Source organism: Lissotriton vulgaris, chromosome 10 (assembly GCF_964263255.1).
Source record: "Lissotriton vulgaris chromosome 10, aLisVul1.2, whole genome shotgun sequence".
NCBI classification, from domain to species: Eukaryota; Metazoa; Chordata; class Amphibia; order Caudata; family Salamandridae; genus Lissotriton; species Lissotriton vulgaris.
The window spans coordinates 261,972,912-261,993,154 of record NC_141698.1 but is presented as its reverse complement, the minus strand read 5'-3'; the positions used below and the strand labels follow the sequence as shown (position 1 = coordinate 261,993,154).

Sequence of the window (20,243 nt, the reverse complement as noted above, 5' to 3'; positions counted from 1 at the left end):
ACCACTAGCTGGGCCTGGGACAAACTTAGATGGATCACCAACGCCCCCATGCTATATTCCTCCACCTTATCCCTCCCAAATGTTCATTGACTTCGAATCACTGGTGAAAAGTCGATCCAGAGTACTTTAACAAAATTCACTATCACAACCCCAGGGGACTTATACCCAGAAGGGCACATCTTCTCCCCATCATCAGACACTCGGTTTCAGGACAGCACCTTTATAGACAGTTTTGTGCTCAGTCATCTCCAGTCTGCGCTACACTCATTGTTGCTGGACTTTTCTTTAGAGCCAGACCCGTTCCGGCCTCTAACACTTGTAACTGAAAGCCCTAGCGGGGCACATCTTATTTTTAAACTTTCCAAAGCATGCGCATCATTGACGTTAGTGCATGACAACAAGGTTCACGCAGATTGGGAGACTGATTTGGGCCACCCCATCACTGACGATCAATGGGCCATATGCTGCGCGGTGACCAAAGATGTTTCTCTAAACAGCAGACACAAACTCTTGCATTTCAAGTTCCTGCCTATATCACCGCCTCCAAGGCACACAGATTAGACCTGACCAGACCGCACACTTGCCGTAAATGTAGCACTATTGGGATACACTGTTATCTTTACCAAACCAGTCAGATGTTTTGCATCCCTCAGCTTGCTTTTACCTAAACGTGAAGTTGCTCTGCTATGAGGCCATAAGTCTGCTCCGACTTTGGCGGGCTGGCTGAGTAGCCTGGCTTATTGTAATACTAATTGTGAGGTCTATGCTGGTTTCCTGCTGGGCTCAGCATATCCCAGGGACATTTGGGGTCCCTACAGAGCATACGCAGAAACACTGCGGCAGGCCTCTAGCTCTCAATTAAACCATGGTATAGTTCCAGAAGGCGTGGGGTAAACCTTGCATCTTCACACACTACCTGCACTGTGTATTCCTTTTCCCCCTCACGAAATGCTACTCTACCTTTCGCCATAGCTTATTATATGTACGGCCACTCCAAAGAGATCGAATTGGACTACCCATTGCTTAATACCAAAACACACATGAGAGGATTGACCTATGGGACTTTGTTTTCATTTCAAATATGCCATTGTATTACTGTTGTTACACAGATTGTACCATGTCTGTACTGCGATAAGGATATGATGTTTTTTCGCATTCTTTTAGCCCTTTTTGCTTTCCTTATTATTTGGATATTATGTAGTTGACAGTGAACGTGTGCACCTGCTCTACCTTCTGATTGTCAAAATGATAAATAAAGTTTTAAAAAAAGCATGAAGTAAGTGTGATCTATGCAACACTCTTTACAAAGAAGACAGATAGAAACACATTTCTCCACTGTACAAGTTACCATGAAATAAATTTGTGAGCCAACCTTCTATATAGCATACTTTTAAACAAATTGTCGTAACTGTTTAAAGAGAGAGGATTATTTCTCCAATGCACTGAACCTCATGAGTAGACTTCAACAAATAAACTAACAAAAACGTTACTGCAAAGAACTTTAAAATGGGCATGGTATACGCCCCAGGAAACCTTGTTGGAACCAAGAAACCGAAGCATTGACAACTCTTTGGTGTGTGTGACAACCTTTTCAGCTGCCACAAATGCGGTGAAAAAATGTATCTGAAAGAATTGGTCATTTGTTAATTCATTAGAATAATTCAAAACAATTTTTTGCATTAAACAGGAACAAAAACCTTCAGGATTGTTTGGTGAGAGCAAATACCACACATAAAACTGAGATGGTATCTTTGAGAACTTTGTTTAAATTACCCCTGATAAAAGGACACAAAATTACACTTTATGGGATAGCACGATTGAAGGGGAAGAATTTATATACCAAAGAGTAAGAATCAAGCACTTTCAATTTACCAACTGTAATATGACAAATGTGGTATACAGTGTGATATGCCCATGCAATCTGGCATATGTAGGAAAGACAACACAGGGTATTAGAAAAAGACTTACACAACACTAGTCCTATATAAGAAGAAAAGCACTAAATGCACTAATACTACAACATTATACACCCATGAACCATAAAATCTATGAAATCATATGGACTGTACTATCTCATGCTAAATGATCCAATATTGATTCTACATTATTCAGATTAGAGGCAAACATGAGTATGCGCCTCCATACTACAGTACACGGACTAAATGAAATGAATGAGATAGGTAATTGTCTTTCACAAAATACATGATACAGGTAGCTTGAAACCCTGAACACGGGGAACCAGGATCAGTCCGTATAGGTGACCACCAGTAGACAAACGCAAGTAGGAATTACATGCGGGTGACGGAGACTTACTGTATAGAGAGATCCAGGAATATGTGTCCTTTTAACAATATCCATTCTCCCAAACACACAACAGTAAGGTTTAGGGAGTAGCTGCGTTTATAATTCATGAACTTACCATTCATTATCCACACACATTAAATAAATCCCTGCTGCATAGTAAATAAACAGGATATATTGACTGGGGCTTACTGTGAGATAGTGAAATGTCATAAGTGCAATACATGTCTTTATGTTCTCAGATATCTTACATGTATACAATTATAAATCTTGAGGTCTCGCAGCCAACAAGAATTTACGGGCTTTTTCAATTTATGTTGTTCACCGTAGGTGTCACTTAGTAATTAGCCCTTGATGATAATAGAGAAGATAGAGCGTGGTACTCGTGATCATAAACATTGGCAAAATAGAACTGGTACCTGAATACAGAAAATTGGTTTCACTTAGTATTTCACTCGTGAAGATAAGGAAGAAGGTATGGCCACCGATTTAAAACAATCAATAAAACATACTCCAAAAACAAGTCCTAGACTTAAGGGGGCAAATAAAAGAGTGTTTAACCTTCTGTTGTACTCTCTATGTTGCTCCTGCCTCTGGTCGTGGAACGTGGAATCTGGAATCATGCATTGCATGCAGTGGATTCCAGATTCCCTGCATTCCTATCTGGCGGTTGCTGAGGCAGGAGGTTATATGCTTGCTTCTCATCTTGAATAAACCCTGCCTTCCTCACTTACCTGATCTCCGGTGTCCGTTTCATCCACAATATTTTGGCGACGATCCTGCGAATCCCGCGGCTTCCTGCTGCCTGCCTGCTGCCTTCCTGCCCTCAGCCATCGCGTTTCCTGCCCAATGAAGTGCTGCTTGTACTGGTACTCCTTCTATTAATCGGCGACCATCTCGAAGCCCATCTGCTGTTTCCTGGAAGCTGCCGTGAGTTTTCTTTTCCGCTTTTTAGCGAAAGAAATGTTTTTCGCCAGTTAACGGCCTCGTTGCCAGGCAACGCAGTGTATCGCGCTCACTCACGCTGAAGCCAAGCATCGCGCGCACCTCTACTCGCGCTGAGGCTCACCATCTCGTCATTACGTCGTTGCAGCACGCACGGCGGCCATTTTAAAAAAAAATAAGTACATTTTGCCAACCACGACGTGTGTTTCTTTGCCAACCACGTCGCAAAAGACTTGATCCAACCGTTTTGAACACTACAGGAAAGTAAAGGACACGCTGCAGGACAATTTATCTTCGTATTCTATTTATGAAGTGGCAAAATACTTAACTTTACTATATATACTGGAAAATGGAATAATTAAAAAAAAAAAAATTAAATTTTTTTTTTTTTTTGTTCTGTTTTCCTTTATTTTCCAAATTAATAACTTAGACTCTACAATCTCTTACGAAGAAACTATTCATCACTTTCTACTTTACATTGACCTGTCTACGTATTTATTGAATCTACAATTCTTCCTGCCTCAGCCTAATTCCGCATTGTTTATTCTACAGTTGTTTTTTTGTCACCATGGCCACCACAGCCAATTCCACCATTGCACCTCCTCCCCCGTTTTTAGCCGAGGGAGATACACCAACCTTAGAATGGGAAGAATGGATTGGTGTCTTTGAAAATTATCTTGAAGCCATTGATGGCCTTAGATTTCCCTTGTCGCGGAAAAAAGCAATACTACTAAATTCACTAGGCAAGGGAGGTCAACACGCATTCAAGTTTTTACCTGAATTACGTGGTGCAGATGGTGAACTGGTTGATAATCCTTACATGGAAGCGAAAATGAGACTTGAAAAGTACTTCGGAAAGAAGGTGAACATTGTCATGCAGAGACACAAGTTTTACACTATGCCTCAAAAAGATAAAGAATCCGTTGATCATATGGTTACACGACTTAGGGAACTTTCACTGAAGTGTGATTTTGGACCCATGACGGATCAGATGATCAGGGACCAACTAATAGTTCAATGCAAGAACAAAAGGATGCAGCAAAAACTTTGGGCTGCAAAGAACCCAAGCTTAACGGAGGCCATAGCTATTGCAAAAGTAGTGTAAGAAGCCGACAAATGCATGGAAGAAATACACAGCTTGGATGTGAACAAAGATGATTCTATATGTGTCGTGAACAAAACAGATAAGAGTCTCACTTCCACAGATGTCAAGCCTAGGAACTTTCTTTCGAATGATGTTAAACCTAAATTCTCGAACTTTAGACAGAGAAACAAAAATACTAGTTTACTTGGGAAAAGTAAATTTATGGGTTGTTTTCGCTGCGGTAGCATGACTCACGCAGCTGACTTTGCAGGGTGTTTTGCCAGAGACAAAACCTGCATGAAATGTGGAAGGAAGGGCCATATTAGCAAGGCCTGCAGGTCACCTTCTGGGAATAAGGTTGCCTTTGTTGATGATGACTATGTTCCCAATGAAATGTCTTTATGCATTGAAGGTTGTGATGTTATGGGAACATGCCTGTGCGTTGGTCTTCAGAGGCCAAAAGCCAATTTTATTGTAAATGGGGCTAACATAACGCTTCTTGTTGATCCAGGATCCATGCATTCCATATTCCCCATGTCTTTATTCAAAAAAACACTGGCCCAATGTGACACTTCATGTGAGTGACTTCATTCCTAAAGGGTATAATGGACAAATTATCAACATTATGGGCGTTATGTATGCTTCATTTGAATTTAAAGGCAGATGTTCTTCTGGTAAGGTATACATTTCAGATGACGGCCCGGCAATTTTGGGCTGGATACAACAGTACGACTTACACATTATTTTAGACCCGCGTTCAGCTGAAAGTGTCTTAGTAATTGAGGAATGCCATAGTATTGATGTCATTTTGGATAAATTTGCTGATGTATTTCGCACAGATTTGGGCAAGTTGGGTGGTTACATGCATGTTATAAAGCTTAAGAAGGATGCCTCTCCTGTAAGACACGCTCTCAGGAGAATACCCATTGCCATTCGTAAGGAAGTGAAAGACATGTTAGTTGACATGCAAAAACAGGATATTATAGAGCCTGTAGAAGTGTCGGAGTGGCTTTCGCCTGTAGTTGTTACTAAAAAAAAGGATGGAAAACTGCGCTTTTGTGTGGACCTTAGGTCCCTTAACCAGAATATAGTGGTGGATAAGTTCCCACTCCCAAACATCTCTGAGATGGTATTGTTAATGGACAAAGCAAAATTTTTTTGTAAATTAGACCTTCGCTCAGCATATCACCAAGTAGTTCTTCATCCTAAGTCCAGGGAACTTACTGCTTTTGTCACTGTTGAGGGAGTATTCCAATTTAAAAGATTACCCTTTGGGTTGGCTTCCGCAGCCAGTGTATTTCAGCGCATGATGCATTCTTTGTTTGGAGGTTTAAAGCAAGTACATTATTTTCAAGATGATGTTTTAGTGACAGGGATTAATGAATCTGAACACAACGACAACCTAGCCAAAGTCTTGCATATATTTTCTGATGCGGGCCTCACCCTTAGGAAAGATAAATGTCAGTTCATGTTAACAGAAATAGATTACCTAGGTTACACTATATCACATGCAGGGGTCAAACCCAAGGAAGATTTGTTAAAAGCCATCAGGTGTGCTCCCCTTCCCTCGAACAAAGAGCAATTGAAATCATTTCTGGGGCTAGTGGAATATTATTCCAAGTTTGTCCACAATTTTTCACACAAGACTGAAGCATTGAGACTACTTCTCAAGAAAGGTGTTAAATTTGACTGGGGTCCTCTGCAATCTGATTCGTTTGAAACGATCAAGTTAGAGATCGTCAATGCAGGTATTCTCTCCACATTTGAACCGGGCAGAGATACATTTGTGACTGTTGATGCAAGTGCTTATGGCATTGGTGCTATCCTTTCTCAAAGGAAGGGTGACACAGAGAAAACAGTAGCTTTCGCTTCACGCACCTTAACTGTTTCAGAACGCAATTATGCGGTCATAGAGCGTGAAGCGTTGGCTGCTGTTTGGGGTGTGTCGCACTTTCGTACTTATGTATGGGGCTCACACTTTTCACTGAGAACAGATCACAAGCCCCTCCTCAAAATACTTTCACCTGGAGGTGCCAGTAAAGGTTCTCCTCGTCTCATGAGGTTTGCTGCAAAGTTACAAGAGTATGATTTTTCGTTGCAGCACATCTCTGGTTGGAAGAACGTCCAAGCGGATTGTTTGTCCCGTCTCCCTGTTGATTGTGGGGAGAGCTATGATTTTGATGATGAGACTGTATGTTTGATTGATGATTTCAGTGATGCTTGTTCAAACGGTTTTAATTCTATCTCTAGAGAAGAGTGGCATCGAGCTGTTTTAGCTGATTCTGACTTTACAGATTTGATCAGTGCCATCCGGCTGGGGTGGAAACGGGAGGGTGACGTTAAACCCTCTTTACGCAATTTCATACAGGTACAGGAGGAACTTAGTGTAGGTAGCTCCGATGATTTTGTTTTGCGAGGTGAAAGATTTGTACCTCCTAATCCCCTTAAGAAGAGGTTGTTTTCTCTGGCCCATGAAGGTCATCTCGGTCAAAGCATGAATAGTAAACGCCTCAAGACCAACTTTTGGTGGCCAGGTTTAGATGATGATGTAAGGCGTTGGGTTGAGAACTGTCTGATGTGCAAGGAGAGTGAAAAGAGACTAAAGGTGCACTCACGCCCCTTGGGGTCTATCTCCAGCTGCGATGATCTACCTTGGAGCAAAGTTTGCTTAGACTTTATTGGTCCCATGGACTACTTGCCTGCCGATTGTCGGTTTGCCACAGTACTAGTGGATGTATGTTCTCGATGGTTGTGCGTTGAGTTCATGAAAAACATAACCACGGAGAGTGTGATTGGGTATCTTAGGTCTGTTTTTATGAAAGAAAGTTTTCCTTGTATATTGTTGACAGACAACGGTACGCAATTGACTTCCTCCTCCATGCAGATTTTTCTTTCCAACCATGGCATTAGGCACATGCACACGTCCCTATATAATCCACAGGGGAACGGCATTGTAGAGCGCATGAACAGACTTATTAAGGGTGTTATTCAATTGGCTTTGCAAGGTCAACGAAATGTTCGTAGTGCCGTGGAAGAAGCTGTTTGGTCTTACAATACCACAGTTCACAGTGTGACCAATAAAATTCCTTTTGAAAGCATGCGAGGTAGAATTCCCAAGACTAAGATGATCCCTCAGTGGTTGTTGGAACTTAAGTCTCAAGGATTTAATTGCCCTCCTAATGTTAATCCCATGCATGACAGATGTTGCTCCAAAGGAAAGGTTGGTAGAGTTGATGTTGGAGACTTTGTCAAAATTAAGTTAGGTAGAAGGGAGTCCGGGGCGAATAAGTTTTCAGATCCTTTTAGAGTCAAAGAGGTGCACAAGTGGCATGTTGTCCTTGAGAATGGCCAGAATTGGAACTTTAGAAGGATTGCTCTATTTGCGAAAGGGAGTGGTGGTGTTGCCAAGAATGTTTCGTCTGATTCTGAGAGTGCTTCCTGTTCCAATGGTCCCGGAGTCTCAGTCAATCCCAAAATCATCCCGAGTGGGTCTGAGAGAGTTAACGAGCGAGTCAGTGTGCCTGCACAAGTAGATTCTCGCTCCTCAAGACAGCGTAGTACTCCCAGGAAGTATGATGACTTTGTGCTATTTTAATTCCTACTCCCTTTTCTCTTTTCTCCTCCTCAGTGCTCGCCCTGGTTGATTCTTGCATGCTACACTATAGGTTCGGGTTGGGTAATGTGTTTCCATGTATCACAAGTTTTATTCTGTGTAATGCATTCATTGCCACTATTTCTTGTTATTGATAGTCCTTCTTGCATAATTCATGTTCACGTTTCCTCAGCGTGTTCTCCTTTACAATGTACCTTGTTCCAAGTGTAAAGTTTACATTCTTTCTTCTTGTCATTGGCTGTAATCACATTGTTTATTCTTCGTTCATTAAGAAGAGAGGATATGTTGTACTCTCTATGTTGCTCCTGCCTCTGGTCGTGGAACGTGGAATCTGGAATCATGCATTGCATGCAGTGGATTCCAGATTCCCTGCATTCCTATCTGGCGGTTGCTGAGGCAGGAGGTTATATGCTTACTTCTCATCTTGAATAAACCCTGCCTTCCTCACTTACCTGATCTCCGGTGTCCGTTTCATCCACAATACCTTCCAACAATAAAAACATCATGCCCCTAGAATCCCCATGGTAACTCAGCTTTGCCAACTGCTTTGTTAGCTGGAAGCACGACCGCAACCTAAACAGCAAGCCGGAAGGCTCATTACGGCGTTGTCGGGAGAGGTGTGGCACTGCAGCCTGGGCGACTGATGCTGGAATCTGGGGATCACGGTTTGATCGCCGGCGGCAGATTAGGCCAGCACCATGTGACTCAGGGCAATAGCTTGCTTAATCTTCCCGAAGACCCCCAGCGCCTGGAGACCCTTACGGGTGATTGTTCGCGCTTTACAAATGTGGATTATCATTATTATATATCCTCATGGCAACAACGTCCATCACGTCTATGAAGGGTTCCACAAAATCGCCTGTCCCACAAGCAGGAAGCCAGCGTTTCCGCAAGACCTCCGCATCTTTTGAGTAAGCATTTGTGCTGTTGCGAATGGGATTGAGACGCATCAGCCTCAGGAGCCAGCAATTTAATTAGGTAAGCAGCTCCAGAAGCACCGGGACTTGGCACTCATATGTTTGTTAATTCATGTCACTCACGTGGCACCTATCACTAAGCTTGGCGGTAATAAACATGCAAGTGTATCACTTAAACGTAGATGTGCTTAGCCAACACGAACAGTCAATATTTTGCTTAAAGGCACAGTTCAGTCTCCTCCTTTAAAACGAGTCTCAAAAATTGGTCCTATTCACCCATTTAATGTTTAAGAACACAATAATCACACCTACTTTAAATTATAGATTCCGGCAGTAAATCACTCACTTCCTAATGCAATGCATGTTTGCTACCTAGGTCACCCAGCTAGATGTGCCTTTTCTTTTACTCATACTAGGCCCTAAAACTTTCCTGTTCCCCCCAGTTTAGGAGGGCAGCTGTAGCAAATCAGACTCTCTGTGATAAAAAAATGTAGGTATGCCTCCTGCTTTTAATTACAATTTTTTTTCAAAAAAGGATATCGCATCATGTAAATACAATGTCTCTGACGAGAAGTTTCAATCCCTCTCCTTATTCCACCACAGAAATCTGGTGAAGGACCCAAACATTCATTAAAACAAAATGGCCAATTGCCAGTTCATGTTTCACTAGACCACTGAAGAGCTAAGACCATCTAATGTGAAGGGCATGTTCCCCCCAGTAAATATTTTTATTAATCTTCTTTAAACAAATCAGTGAGGGCCCTAAATCTTCACTTTTCATGTTCCCAATACAGAGTCCTTTCTTTTCATACAAACCAACATTGCAAGACCTGAAGAAGACCTCCATCAACTGTGAACAAAGCCCGATAGGAGGTCAAAACGCCTCTGCATATATTTTGCTGTGACCAAGATACATCTAACATCTTAATGGAATAAATCACCTAGATGACTATGGCAAAAGTGACATGCTTCAAGAACTGTTGAAGTTTTTTCCGACCACCCAATAAAGGGCCATCTAGAACCCATAGGACTATAACCCATGGGGTAAATACTTGCATCCCATCCTTAATCAAACAATATAGAACACTACCATAATTGTCAGGTGATTTAAACACAAAAAAAGAAAGGCTTGGCAATTGTTTGGATCACAATTTTTGAATGTATATACAAGTGAGAAAGAGTTATTAATTGTGTGGATCACAATTTATGAATGTATTCAATGTGTATGTCTTTGAAAATCATGTTAAATGCAGATATATACTGTTTGACACAGATGTAATAACTTTTGTGTACCTAAAAGAAAAAAGAACATTGATCCTTGTAACACGATTGCTTGCCTCGCACTTCGTTTTTGGGGGAACATATGCATAGATATATGAAGATGCAGCTCATTATAACAACAAGGTGCACCTTGTTATAATCTTAGAAACGTAGCACGGGTCATGCATTGACCATTTGGGGAACAAATGTGAGGCATTCTCCCAAAAAGAATTCATTATCTATGGTGAAGGGGGTATGCTTAGAGATATAGATTAGCTGATCCAAGCCCCTTAGGTCCTGAACAGGATCACTCCCCAATTTAGATAACCACTATTTGCAAAGTGACACTTCTAGGCAGATGAGTCACTTGGTAAAGTTGTGCGCTACCTTATACCTGCATCAGGTATAAAGTATGACGGGTGAGTGTTACCCCGCAAAAAGCCTCATAGAAGTGGAGCTGTGAAGTCTATCAGATTTCACTGCACCACTTCTAAGACGCTACTGCGTCAAAATCTTATGCCCGCCTCACAGCAGGCGTAAGACTGAGGCAGGCACATTTAACATGGAACTTGCCCATGTGTAATGACCTATTGCTGGAGTTGCGTCTCTTTTGCGACACACTCCTGCTATGTGTCATTACTGCGCCTTTAGATACAGCAAAAATACTGACCTATCAGTAGCTCCTTGCGACATGGAGCGCCTTACATTAAATATGGCGCATCCATTGTGTCACAAGGAGGGCGCAGTGAACTGTTTCATTGCTATTTTCGCGCAGCGATGCAACAGGTTTCATAAATGAGGCCCATAAGGTCTTGAGCTGATGTCAAACCCCCAAACATTTTTGACAAAGGCAAAGAGTTTAGAACTGGCAAACAGCTACGATTATAATTATTTATGTTACAAGCACATACCACAAAAATAAAAAAAAGTGTGTTTAAATGTAGCAACCATATGCTTGTAAAAAACAAAAATTAGTTAAAAAAATGAAATATTGTTTACAATTTTATTAGACAGTATAGGTGATTCCTAGCAAACCTGAGAACTTAGAAACCATGTGTTGTTTTATTGCACATGACAGGCAAATGTAATTCTTATTGGCACAAAGTAAAGGTACTACTGGCTTTGAATTACTGTAATCTGAAGATCTTGTTAAAACACAAAAGGATGACGAAATAAAATAAAAATGGAAAGAAAGAAATATTGGCCCGATAGTGCACTTCTTTTCCATTTTAGATGTAAGTGCACATGTGGTCAAGTGACGTTCTCTCACTCACAGTGCAAGAAACTCGATGGCTACAGAGGGCTTACTTATTAGTCCATCCTGTATCCTGTGGTATGCAGAAGCAAAATGTGGATGACAGTTGAACAGACCCAAGAACGATGAGGCTGAATCCTTTCCTGTCTCTAGCACTTTTCATATTTCAAATAAAGCATTGATCTAAAATATTTTTTGAGTGAAAACCCACATTACAAATAATCTATCGGGCTCTGTAAATACCTCACTCTACAGTACCTGTATTTATCAGGCTGGGTAAATACCTTTACGCCCTCTGTTGCACTCATAATATTGGGCCTTATCTGTGGAGCTGACAGAGACGTGATTAACTAATTTGCCAGCCAGGCATTTACATAAGCCAGTCAGCCATTAAAACTCCCAACAACTCAGTATATCAGACCAGCATTGCTGCCTAGTTGTAACCAGAATTGTGTGTTATAGTTCTTTGTGAGCAGAATGCAGTCATGTTAATAACTCAGCTCATATGTCTAAATTTGGAAGAGCCTAGACCACTAATCTCTGAATTATGGTCAAGTGTGTGTTCTTCTCACCTGGACAAAGAGAACTGTCGCATGGCTCTTCTTGCATGGATTCTCCTTTGCATGAAGATGCCGATGGTGCCAGTGTGGTGTTGCAGTGTCGAAATCTCCTCCGTAGCCCGATCTGCTCCACATAATAGAAACAGGTCTTGGAGCATGGTGACCAGTTAGTCCACTCGCTCCAAAAGTCAGTGGTCTCTGTGAATCAAGGAACATAATATATATCTTTAGACGTGCCAATTTTTATAACTAAGACAATCTCCGATCTCCCAGAACTATCAGTCTTATAGGGGGGTCTGCATCCAAATACAAGCCCTAATATAAGGGGGTGCTACCATCCAGAACCCTAATTCGTAGAACAGAAAATAGAACTATGAAACATATGGAGCACAGACAGTCTTGTCTCCAAAGAGCTCCATATGCCTAGGTAGCAACTGGACTAAGATCTATATTCCCTTTTTTTGAACTCCAAAGAAAGGCATCTTTCTTAAGCATGCAATATCTTATGACATTGTTGTGGACTACTGATACCAAACCAGCAAAAATCTTATTAAACAAAACTTCATCAGTTATGAAAATACTAAAATATATACTAGATAGATAAGTTGAAAGTAAATTACACCTGGCTGGGCCTCTGGGGACCCAAAAGTCAGGTAGAGCAAAAGATTTTTGTCATCAGCTTGTGACACTGGGTAGACTGTTGTGTGATGTCTGGATTAGGCCTGGGCGGTGAACACTGCTTCGTTCGCAGAGTTTGCAGAGTTTTCCACACTCTGTGGAGCAAGCAGCGTTCCAACATGGAGCCCAGTTTTTTCCCCGCTCACCGTGAGCAACGAAAATTTACCTGCCAGCGAGATTTCACAATGTGGGCGTTCAGATTTATCAACACGATTGGTCAGATTTCTCAACACGGGCGGTCATGGACGGTCGCGACCGCACATGCTGAGAGACCTTCAGTTCGCATTGAGAAAGCTGCCACCCAGGTAACAAATCCTCTCAAATGGCAAGAAAAGAAACAGCTCCCTATTTCGCTGAGCATGGTGCCTTTCGCACTGATTTTACAGCACAGGACAAACACCTGGGGCTGAAAATCAATGTGAATGGCATGACCAACCGAACTCTGCTGCTTGCAGAACTCCACGTACCATTTTTAGGTAGAGTTTTTGGGTAACTTCTTAGAGTTCCCCACTGCCCAGACCTAGTCTGGATATTTGGAGATACTGATGGCCAGACATATGGTGAAGTTTTCCTCTGTTATGGGTACGGTTCAACTGCTCCTTTACTCCCAATTCACAATGCACTAATAAGCTAGGATATCTTCATTGATATCACTGATATCAGAAATGGGTGCTGTGTTAACCAAGCCACTTCTACCACCAATGTAGAGTGTAGAAGGACCAGAGAAGGTATGCAATATCTTCAAGACAATCAACAGGAGAACAAGATCAACACAGTTACTAAAGATGTCAACTTACTATTTGCAGAAAGTAACCAATTTAACCAATGCTGAAGCCTCAATCAATGGTCATCATGCTCAAGGTATGCACTGAGAAGGTCCTCGGGTGCACAAAGTTTATTTAATTCTTGGCAGAGGAGGTGGAGGGTTACTTCAATCACGATATACAGGTGGTGGGTTTGCCAGAATCCATGGAAGGTCATAGTGATGAACTCTTCCTTAAAGAGTGACTCACTACAGTGGTTGTCCTGAAAGAACTATCCAAATGATTATCGTGGAGAGAGTGCATAAAGCCCTGGTACCATCTCTGTTGGCTGGTACCCCTCTCTACCTAATCGGAACCTGCCATCTGACCTAAAGTAACTCCCATGATATTCTCCAAATGGCCAGAGACCAGGTAACATGAATGTTGATACAATATGACAACACCACAATCATGATTTCTGATGACATTTTTCTAGTGGTACCACACCAAAAAGGGTTGTCTAAAGGAGCCAAAATAAAATGTATTTAAGATTGAAATATGCACTGTGTGCTGTTCCCTGTGAGGTTGAAGGTGATGGCAGGTTACCAGGCACGGTTCTTCCCAGATGCAAAGAAAGCACAATATTGAACCACTAGCTGGAAGTCTGCGAATGCTGGGCCTTGAGGGCACTTCTCAAAATCTGGGCCAACTCCAGATATAGAAGGGAGAGAAGGAGACCACAGATAGTTTAAAAATGTCAAGGCTGATTCAGAATGTACTGCCATAGTTGACACCATGAGACATTGGTACCTCTTCTTGATTTGCAGTGACTTTAGGGCCCAGACAATGCAGCTACAGTTGCTGAGGCACTACATAGAGTTTACCTCACAGAAATGTGCCCTTCATGGTTATGCAGTGAATGGGCTGACAACTTTTCTTATAATTTAAACATATCCCTGGCCCTGTTCTTCCTTTGCTAAAAACAGTCCTGCTCATAATTTGGGAGTCCGTTGGTGAATCTCACTACAGTCCAGGAAAATCTGGGGTGCCTAGACAGTTCTGTAGCTCATCCATTCTTGCTTGGGCACCTATCACCGGGTCACTGCCTTGTCTGGCTAACCATGGCTCTCATAAAGTTGGGAATGCTACTTCACATTGGAGTTTCTGTTGGTGGTGAACTTTGTATCAGTTGGGAAGTTACTGTTTTGTCCAAGACCCATGTTGCTTAATGTTGTTCAGACTCTAAACATGGATAATCCAAACTCTCAGTCACAGACTCCAGGATGATATTGATGTGCACTTTTATTCAGAAGAGTCCAGATTTGTAAAGTCTTGCACTGGCGATCTTGGAACGGGGCACATAGAATACTGCCTAACTTTTCAAACTCAACCACCCTCCAAAGGCACTTGCTACTACATATCATTTATGATGTGTCAAGTGTGGGGTCATGGTGATTTTGCCTGTGTGATACAGGTACTAGCATGGGAGAAATGTTAATTACCTTGAGTAATTGGAGTATTTCAGTAATTATGCATTACTTTTGTGATGCAAAATTTCTGAAATTATACGATTACACCAGCTTCAGTAATTAAGAGGAATTTGGGGCAAAAATCCTACCACAGATCACTTTAACAGTTAACTAAGAGAGCATGGGGGGCTGCTGGCTACTGCTGTTCATGTCCTGCAGCATATAGTGCTGTTTTCTCAGTGCAAAATACATCCTCTGACCCATTTTGGATGTGAGGATGCATTTAGCGCCAAGTGAAATATCGCAAAACACTGGATTACGCTTCTCACTTTATTGTGCATAATTATGAGCACTTTTTGGGTAATTATGAGTAATTATGTTGGTGAACTATTCATAATTACGCCAGTTATGCCCACCCCTAAACAGACCTGAAACACTGTCAAAATCACTTTGCTTTCCCAAAGGAAAATCATATGTTTGGGCAGGAGGTCTTCAGAATGGCCCTAAAATGGAAGGGACACCAAGTCTTCATTTGGCAAAGGTTTGTTGATTTGGCCAAAGTTGGGGATCGATTTTTGCATGATTTAGTGAACATTGAAATTAAGGCAGATATGTAGTAGTCCCCAAGTTTAACTGATCCATATTTATGCAAATGTGTTCCTGAGTTTCTTAATAAGCTGCAGAAGGTCTGTGTTAATCTCGGGAAGCAGATGATTTTGTGGGGCAGGAATGTCTTCTGTGGACTGACCCTCTACTCAATCGATCTCCCTTGTTTCCATTAGCATTGCAAAGACTTTCACCATCCTACAGGTCAGGCTATTTATTTATTTAGTTAATGCGACTTTATATAGCGGAAGCATTACCCGAAGGTGTCAGAACGCTTTACAAAAGAACCAGTTGCGATACATAAAGACTTAGGATTACATGAGTTACATAGAAGATACAAACAGAAAAAAATGCAAATGTACAAGTTGTAAAGTCACACAAGGAAGAGATCCAAACAGAGAAAATTACAAATGTACAAGTTGTAAAGTCACTCAAGGAAGAGATACAAATGGATACACTTTAAGAATCACCTAGGAATTGTAGTGAGTACAAGGGTCTACTACATATACTAGTGGTTAGAGTTATCTCTATATACATGTATATACAAATAGCAGATTTGCTCAGGATTACCTTTTACTAGCGATTAGGCTGGACAAGTATATATCACAAGATACATCCAATAGTGAGGTTACAGAAGTAATTGTTCTATTGATACCCAATACAGAAGCTGAACATACTGCAAATTGTATTGTTACTGACTTGGAGCCCAAACATGCAGCATACCTGGGTAGACCCTTTGTGATCATAACTCTCTGTTACTGAATTACTCTGTAGAGAAATGTTAACAATCACATCCAAATGGCATTTCCAATTCAATTCAATTCAAATAAGTCTTTATTTCGACTACAAGTCATAAAAGACAACATATATATGTAAAATAAACACAGCAAGAATACAATTAAAATTTAAATCAGAGCATCAAAACCATAGTGGAACAGGGGATGATTATTTAATCTGTTAGTTTTACAAGATCTAAGTGATTTTCTCATTTATACTACTTTGTTGATTCAGTCCATTGATTGTTCCATACACTTTTAGTTAAAAGAATAAATATTATAAAACCAGGATTAAAAACACACTATTTCATTACATTTCCAAATATTTACAGTCTGAATTTAAAACCAGATTAAACTGATGGAGTGTTCAGTAATTTTAGTTAGTTCCTGCAAATTACCCACATCCATTTTAAGAATTTGGCCACGGCGATTACCAGGCTTTCAGAACCGTCTGTTCTTAGTATCCTAAGCGCTTCGGTACCTCTTTTGATGCCTTTCTGAATGCATATTGGCCTCAACCATTTGGAGCGTGGAAATTTGTACTCAGGGCATATAAAGAGGACATGGGCTATACTTTCCGATTGTGTAGTGCAGAAAGGGCACAGGACATCTTTGTTGTTAGTTGTCCATTTACTGGTAAATGTGTTAATTGGGAGACTTCCCACCCTGTACTGATGGAACAATTTCCTGTCTTCTGGGATAGTGATAACATCCCAGTATAGCTCATAGACCGGTGTATGTTTGTGCTCCAGAAAATCCCTTGTTATTGATGGGAAAGTACATTTTTGGAAGTCTCTTTGAATAACCATGGCCCAGTAAATATCTTTTAGGGTTTTGCGTGATGGGAATGGATTTTGTAATGGGTTGTCACAAAAATCCCCCAGTCCCATTGCTTTATAAGTCAGCCTCACTTCTCTGAACCAGGGTATTCTATTCCCTTTGTCCAAGTCTCTGGTTTCTAGTAGGGCTTGAGCATAATGAGAAAGTTCAGGGGTAACCCAGATCCTCCGCCAATATGCGATCGATCTGAAACGTGCAACATCCTGAATTCTCTGACAGCCCAGGTGTAAGTAAAGAGGTATCAACGGTGTGGATAGGGGGACCTTGCCAGGCCCCACATGAACTTATTCTGAGCTTTTGTCCGGGCCGAGATGTTAAACACCCCCCATAATTCTGCCCCTTATAGCACAGAGACCCTTATTTTAGTGTCATATATTTTTAGGGCCGGAGCTATTGGTTGTGTGGGCGAGGATCGTAATTATCTTAGGAGCACTCCTGCCAACTGTGCATGTTTGGTAGTTAAATAATTCAAGTGTGGTTTCCATTCCAGTCCAGACCCCAAAGTAATTCCAAGATAACTAAAACACTGGGTCCGTTCAAGGAGCTCTCCGTTCATTAACACTCTTCCTTTCACGGTCTTGTGTCTATGCATAACCATAAATTTTGTTTTCGAAATATTAATGGTTAAGCCATAATCTGTACAAAAGGCCTCGAAACACCCTATTGCTCTCTGGAGCCCTTGTTGTGTTTTAGAAATTAACAGGGTGTCGTCGGCAAACATCAGCAGGGGTATTGGGACTCCATTTAACTTAGGGGCATCAGTAGGTGAGTCTTTGAAGTATTCAATAACCCTGTTGATGTAGAGTGTGAACAATGTTGGTGCCAAGACACACCCTTGTCTTACTCCTCTCTCTGTAGGAAATTTGTCAGTGACCTGGTCTGACTCCCCCCATCTGACCTGTGCATAGTTATTTTCGTGGAATTTTACTAAGAGGGCAAGAAGTTCCGGTGGCATGCCTTGCTCCTGGAGAACTCTTCACAGCCTGGTGCGTGGCACTAAGTCAAAAGCCTACGTCAAGTCGACAAAGGCTGCATAGAGTGTGCCTCCACCTAGAACTACCCATTTCCAGTAAATAGTGGCAAGTCTGAAGACCTGGTCCATATTGCTCGTAAATGGGCGAAAACCGGCTTGCAATGGCGACATGAACTCTGCATCTTCTATCCAACTCTGAATCCTAAAAAGCACAAGCCTGGCCACAACCTTCTGAATGCAGGCTATCAGGCTAATTGGCCTATAGTTTGCAAGGTCTGCACGGTCTCCCTTTTTAAAAATCAGGATTATTTTGGCTCCCTTCCAGAAATCTGGAATTGGGGAGCCTTTAGCAATGGCATTTGCTAGTAGCTGAATATACGGTGCCCAAACCTCTCTACCATGCAGGAAGAGATCCGTGGGTATCATGTCCGGCCCGACGCTCTTCCTTTGGGGATAGTAGTTAGAGCATACTCAACTTCTTTCAGGCTAAATTGCAGTGGGGTGACAATTACACAGTTGGGGGAGATATCTCTACTAGCCCCTTTTTCCTAGTCAGTGTGTGCAAACTGAGTCCTGAAGTGTGATACCCACACTTCAGGAGCAACATAATTTTGCGGATGGGCCCTGTGACACCCTTTGCCCCATTTTACTAGGTCCCAAAAACTTGCCATGTTTCTCATTTTACTGGCTTCGAGAAGTTCTTCCCAATAATTTTCATCCCAGGATTTTTTAGCTTTCTGCTGGGTCATTTTGTAATTTCGTCTAGCCTCTTGTATAGAATCTCTATATTTCGACCTGATCGCTGCAGCTAGTGTCTTATATGCAGCCCTGCAGCTTTTTCCATACCAAGATTCTGGCCTATTTATATTCTGACGTCGTGGTCCAGTTACTTCTTTAATAAAATATTTACTAAGATTTTAAAAAAGTGTGATGTGAATTGGAACAACCTTGGACATACAATCTTCATCAGATGTACATCCCTCAAGATCTGCAGATGCACTTGCTACTAGCTTGTCCATTTCGGTGATATATTCCTGTTTTAGAAGACACTCAGCCCATTTTAATCTTCTAGTGTCATTTGTGCGAAAAATATCTATATTAACCAGACAGGCTATGTCTACCTTTGCTTTGGATAGTACTAGCTCTAAACTGAGAGGGTTGTGATCACTCTCTATTCTTTTTATAACAGTCATGTCATTTCCAAGTGGCAGCACTACCTAATCATAATCTAACACTACTTAAAAGAGAACATAGGGTCTGGTGGAATCAGGTGGTGTAGCGAGCATTTAAGGGAGTGCTAAGGAGTCCCTGCATTGACTTTGCTCGGGGTAGTGGAGGGTGATCCAAGATGGCCTGAAGAAACTAAAGTTGTACATGAGTCTGCAGTCGGATAATATTACCCATAGCGCTCTAGATTCTGCAGTTCTGAAGGCATAACCAAGTGTATGATGTTGCTGGGCAGGCTAAGGAATCTATGGGGCAGGCCAAACTTAGTCAGACAACACTAGGACAGTGAAAACCATGCACACCTTGGTCTAGCTTCTTTGCACCTAGGTCGCTAGGCAAGAACTGCCCCACTGTCTATATGCAAGTGGACATAAATAAGCTGATATCGGATGCCTAAAGGCTTAACCAGGACATTAATCTTGAGGCTGTTGTTAATCACAGTAGTTACAGAGTAAAGAAATCAATGCAAGGTCTGGTGATGAGGCACTTCTACTGCAGAGTCATTACAATAAAGAATTGCCCGGCCTCAAGCCACAAGTAACATAGCATCATCAAAGTAACACCAGGTCTATCTTCAACCCACGACGAGTGCACCACCACTGGAGCAAGAAAAGGCCTGGCTTCACCTCACAGTGAGTGAACTGCTATCAGAGTAACCAAAATCCTGGCTTCAACAACAGCAAATGCACCACCATCAAAGGATCACAAGGTGTGTGATCAAATCACCATGAGTAAAGTACCTTCTCAATAAGACAACCTGACTTGAACCTACAGCACGTGAACCACCACCAGAGTAACCAAGTGTCACTTCACAGACAGGTGGTGGGCCTATGCAAGAGTACTTCCACCATATGTTGCTCCTTCTCTAGTTTTGCCGTCATGTGCTGGAAAAATGTACCAACTGAGATAAGGCTAGACAACTTCTTTAACTTTTTCAAAGTCCCACTTCTAACCCAGCTGTAGAGATGCTAAACCTATACCACATTATCTCGACTT

The 20,243-nt window shown here is 41.7% G+C and overlaps 1 protein-coding gene across 1 annotated transcript in view; it reads right to left on the bottom strand.

The window, feature by feature from the left end:
- Window positions 1-20,243, bottom strand: part of LOC147685082 (SCO-spondin-like) — a 1,395,910-nt gene that overhangs the window by 740,368 nt on the left and 635,299 nt on the right. Inside the window, exons 42-43 of the mRNA XM_086939757.1 lie at window positions 18,173-18,175; window positions 11,948-12,133 (exon numbers count right to left, since the gene is read on the bottom strand). Of these exons, the coding sequence (XP_086795883.1) occupies window positions 11,948-12,133; window positions 18,173-18,175 (189 nt within the window). The remainder of the gene's footprint in view (window positions 1-11,947; window positions 12,134-18,172; window positions 18,176-20,243) is intronic.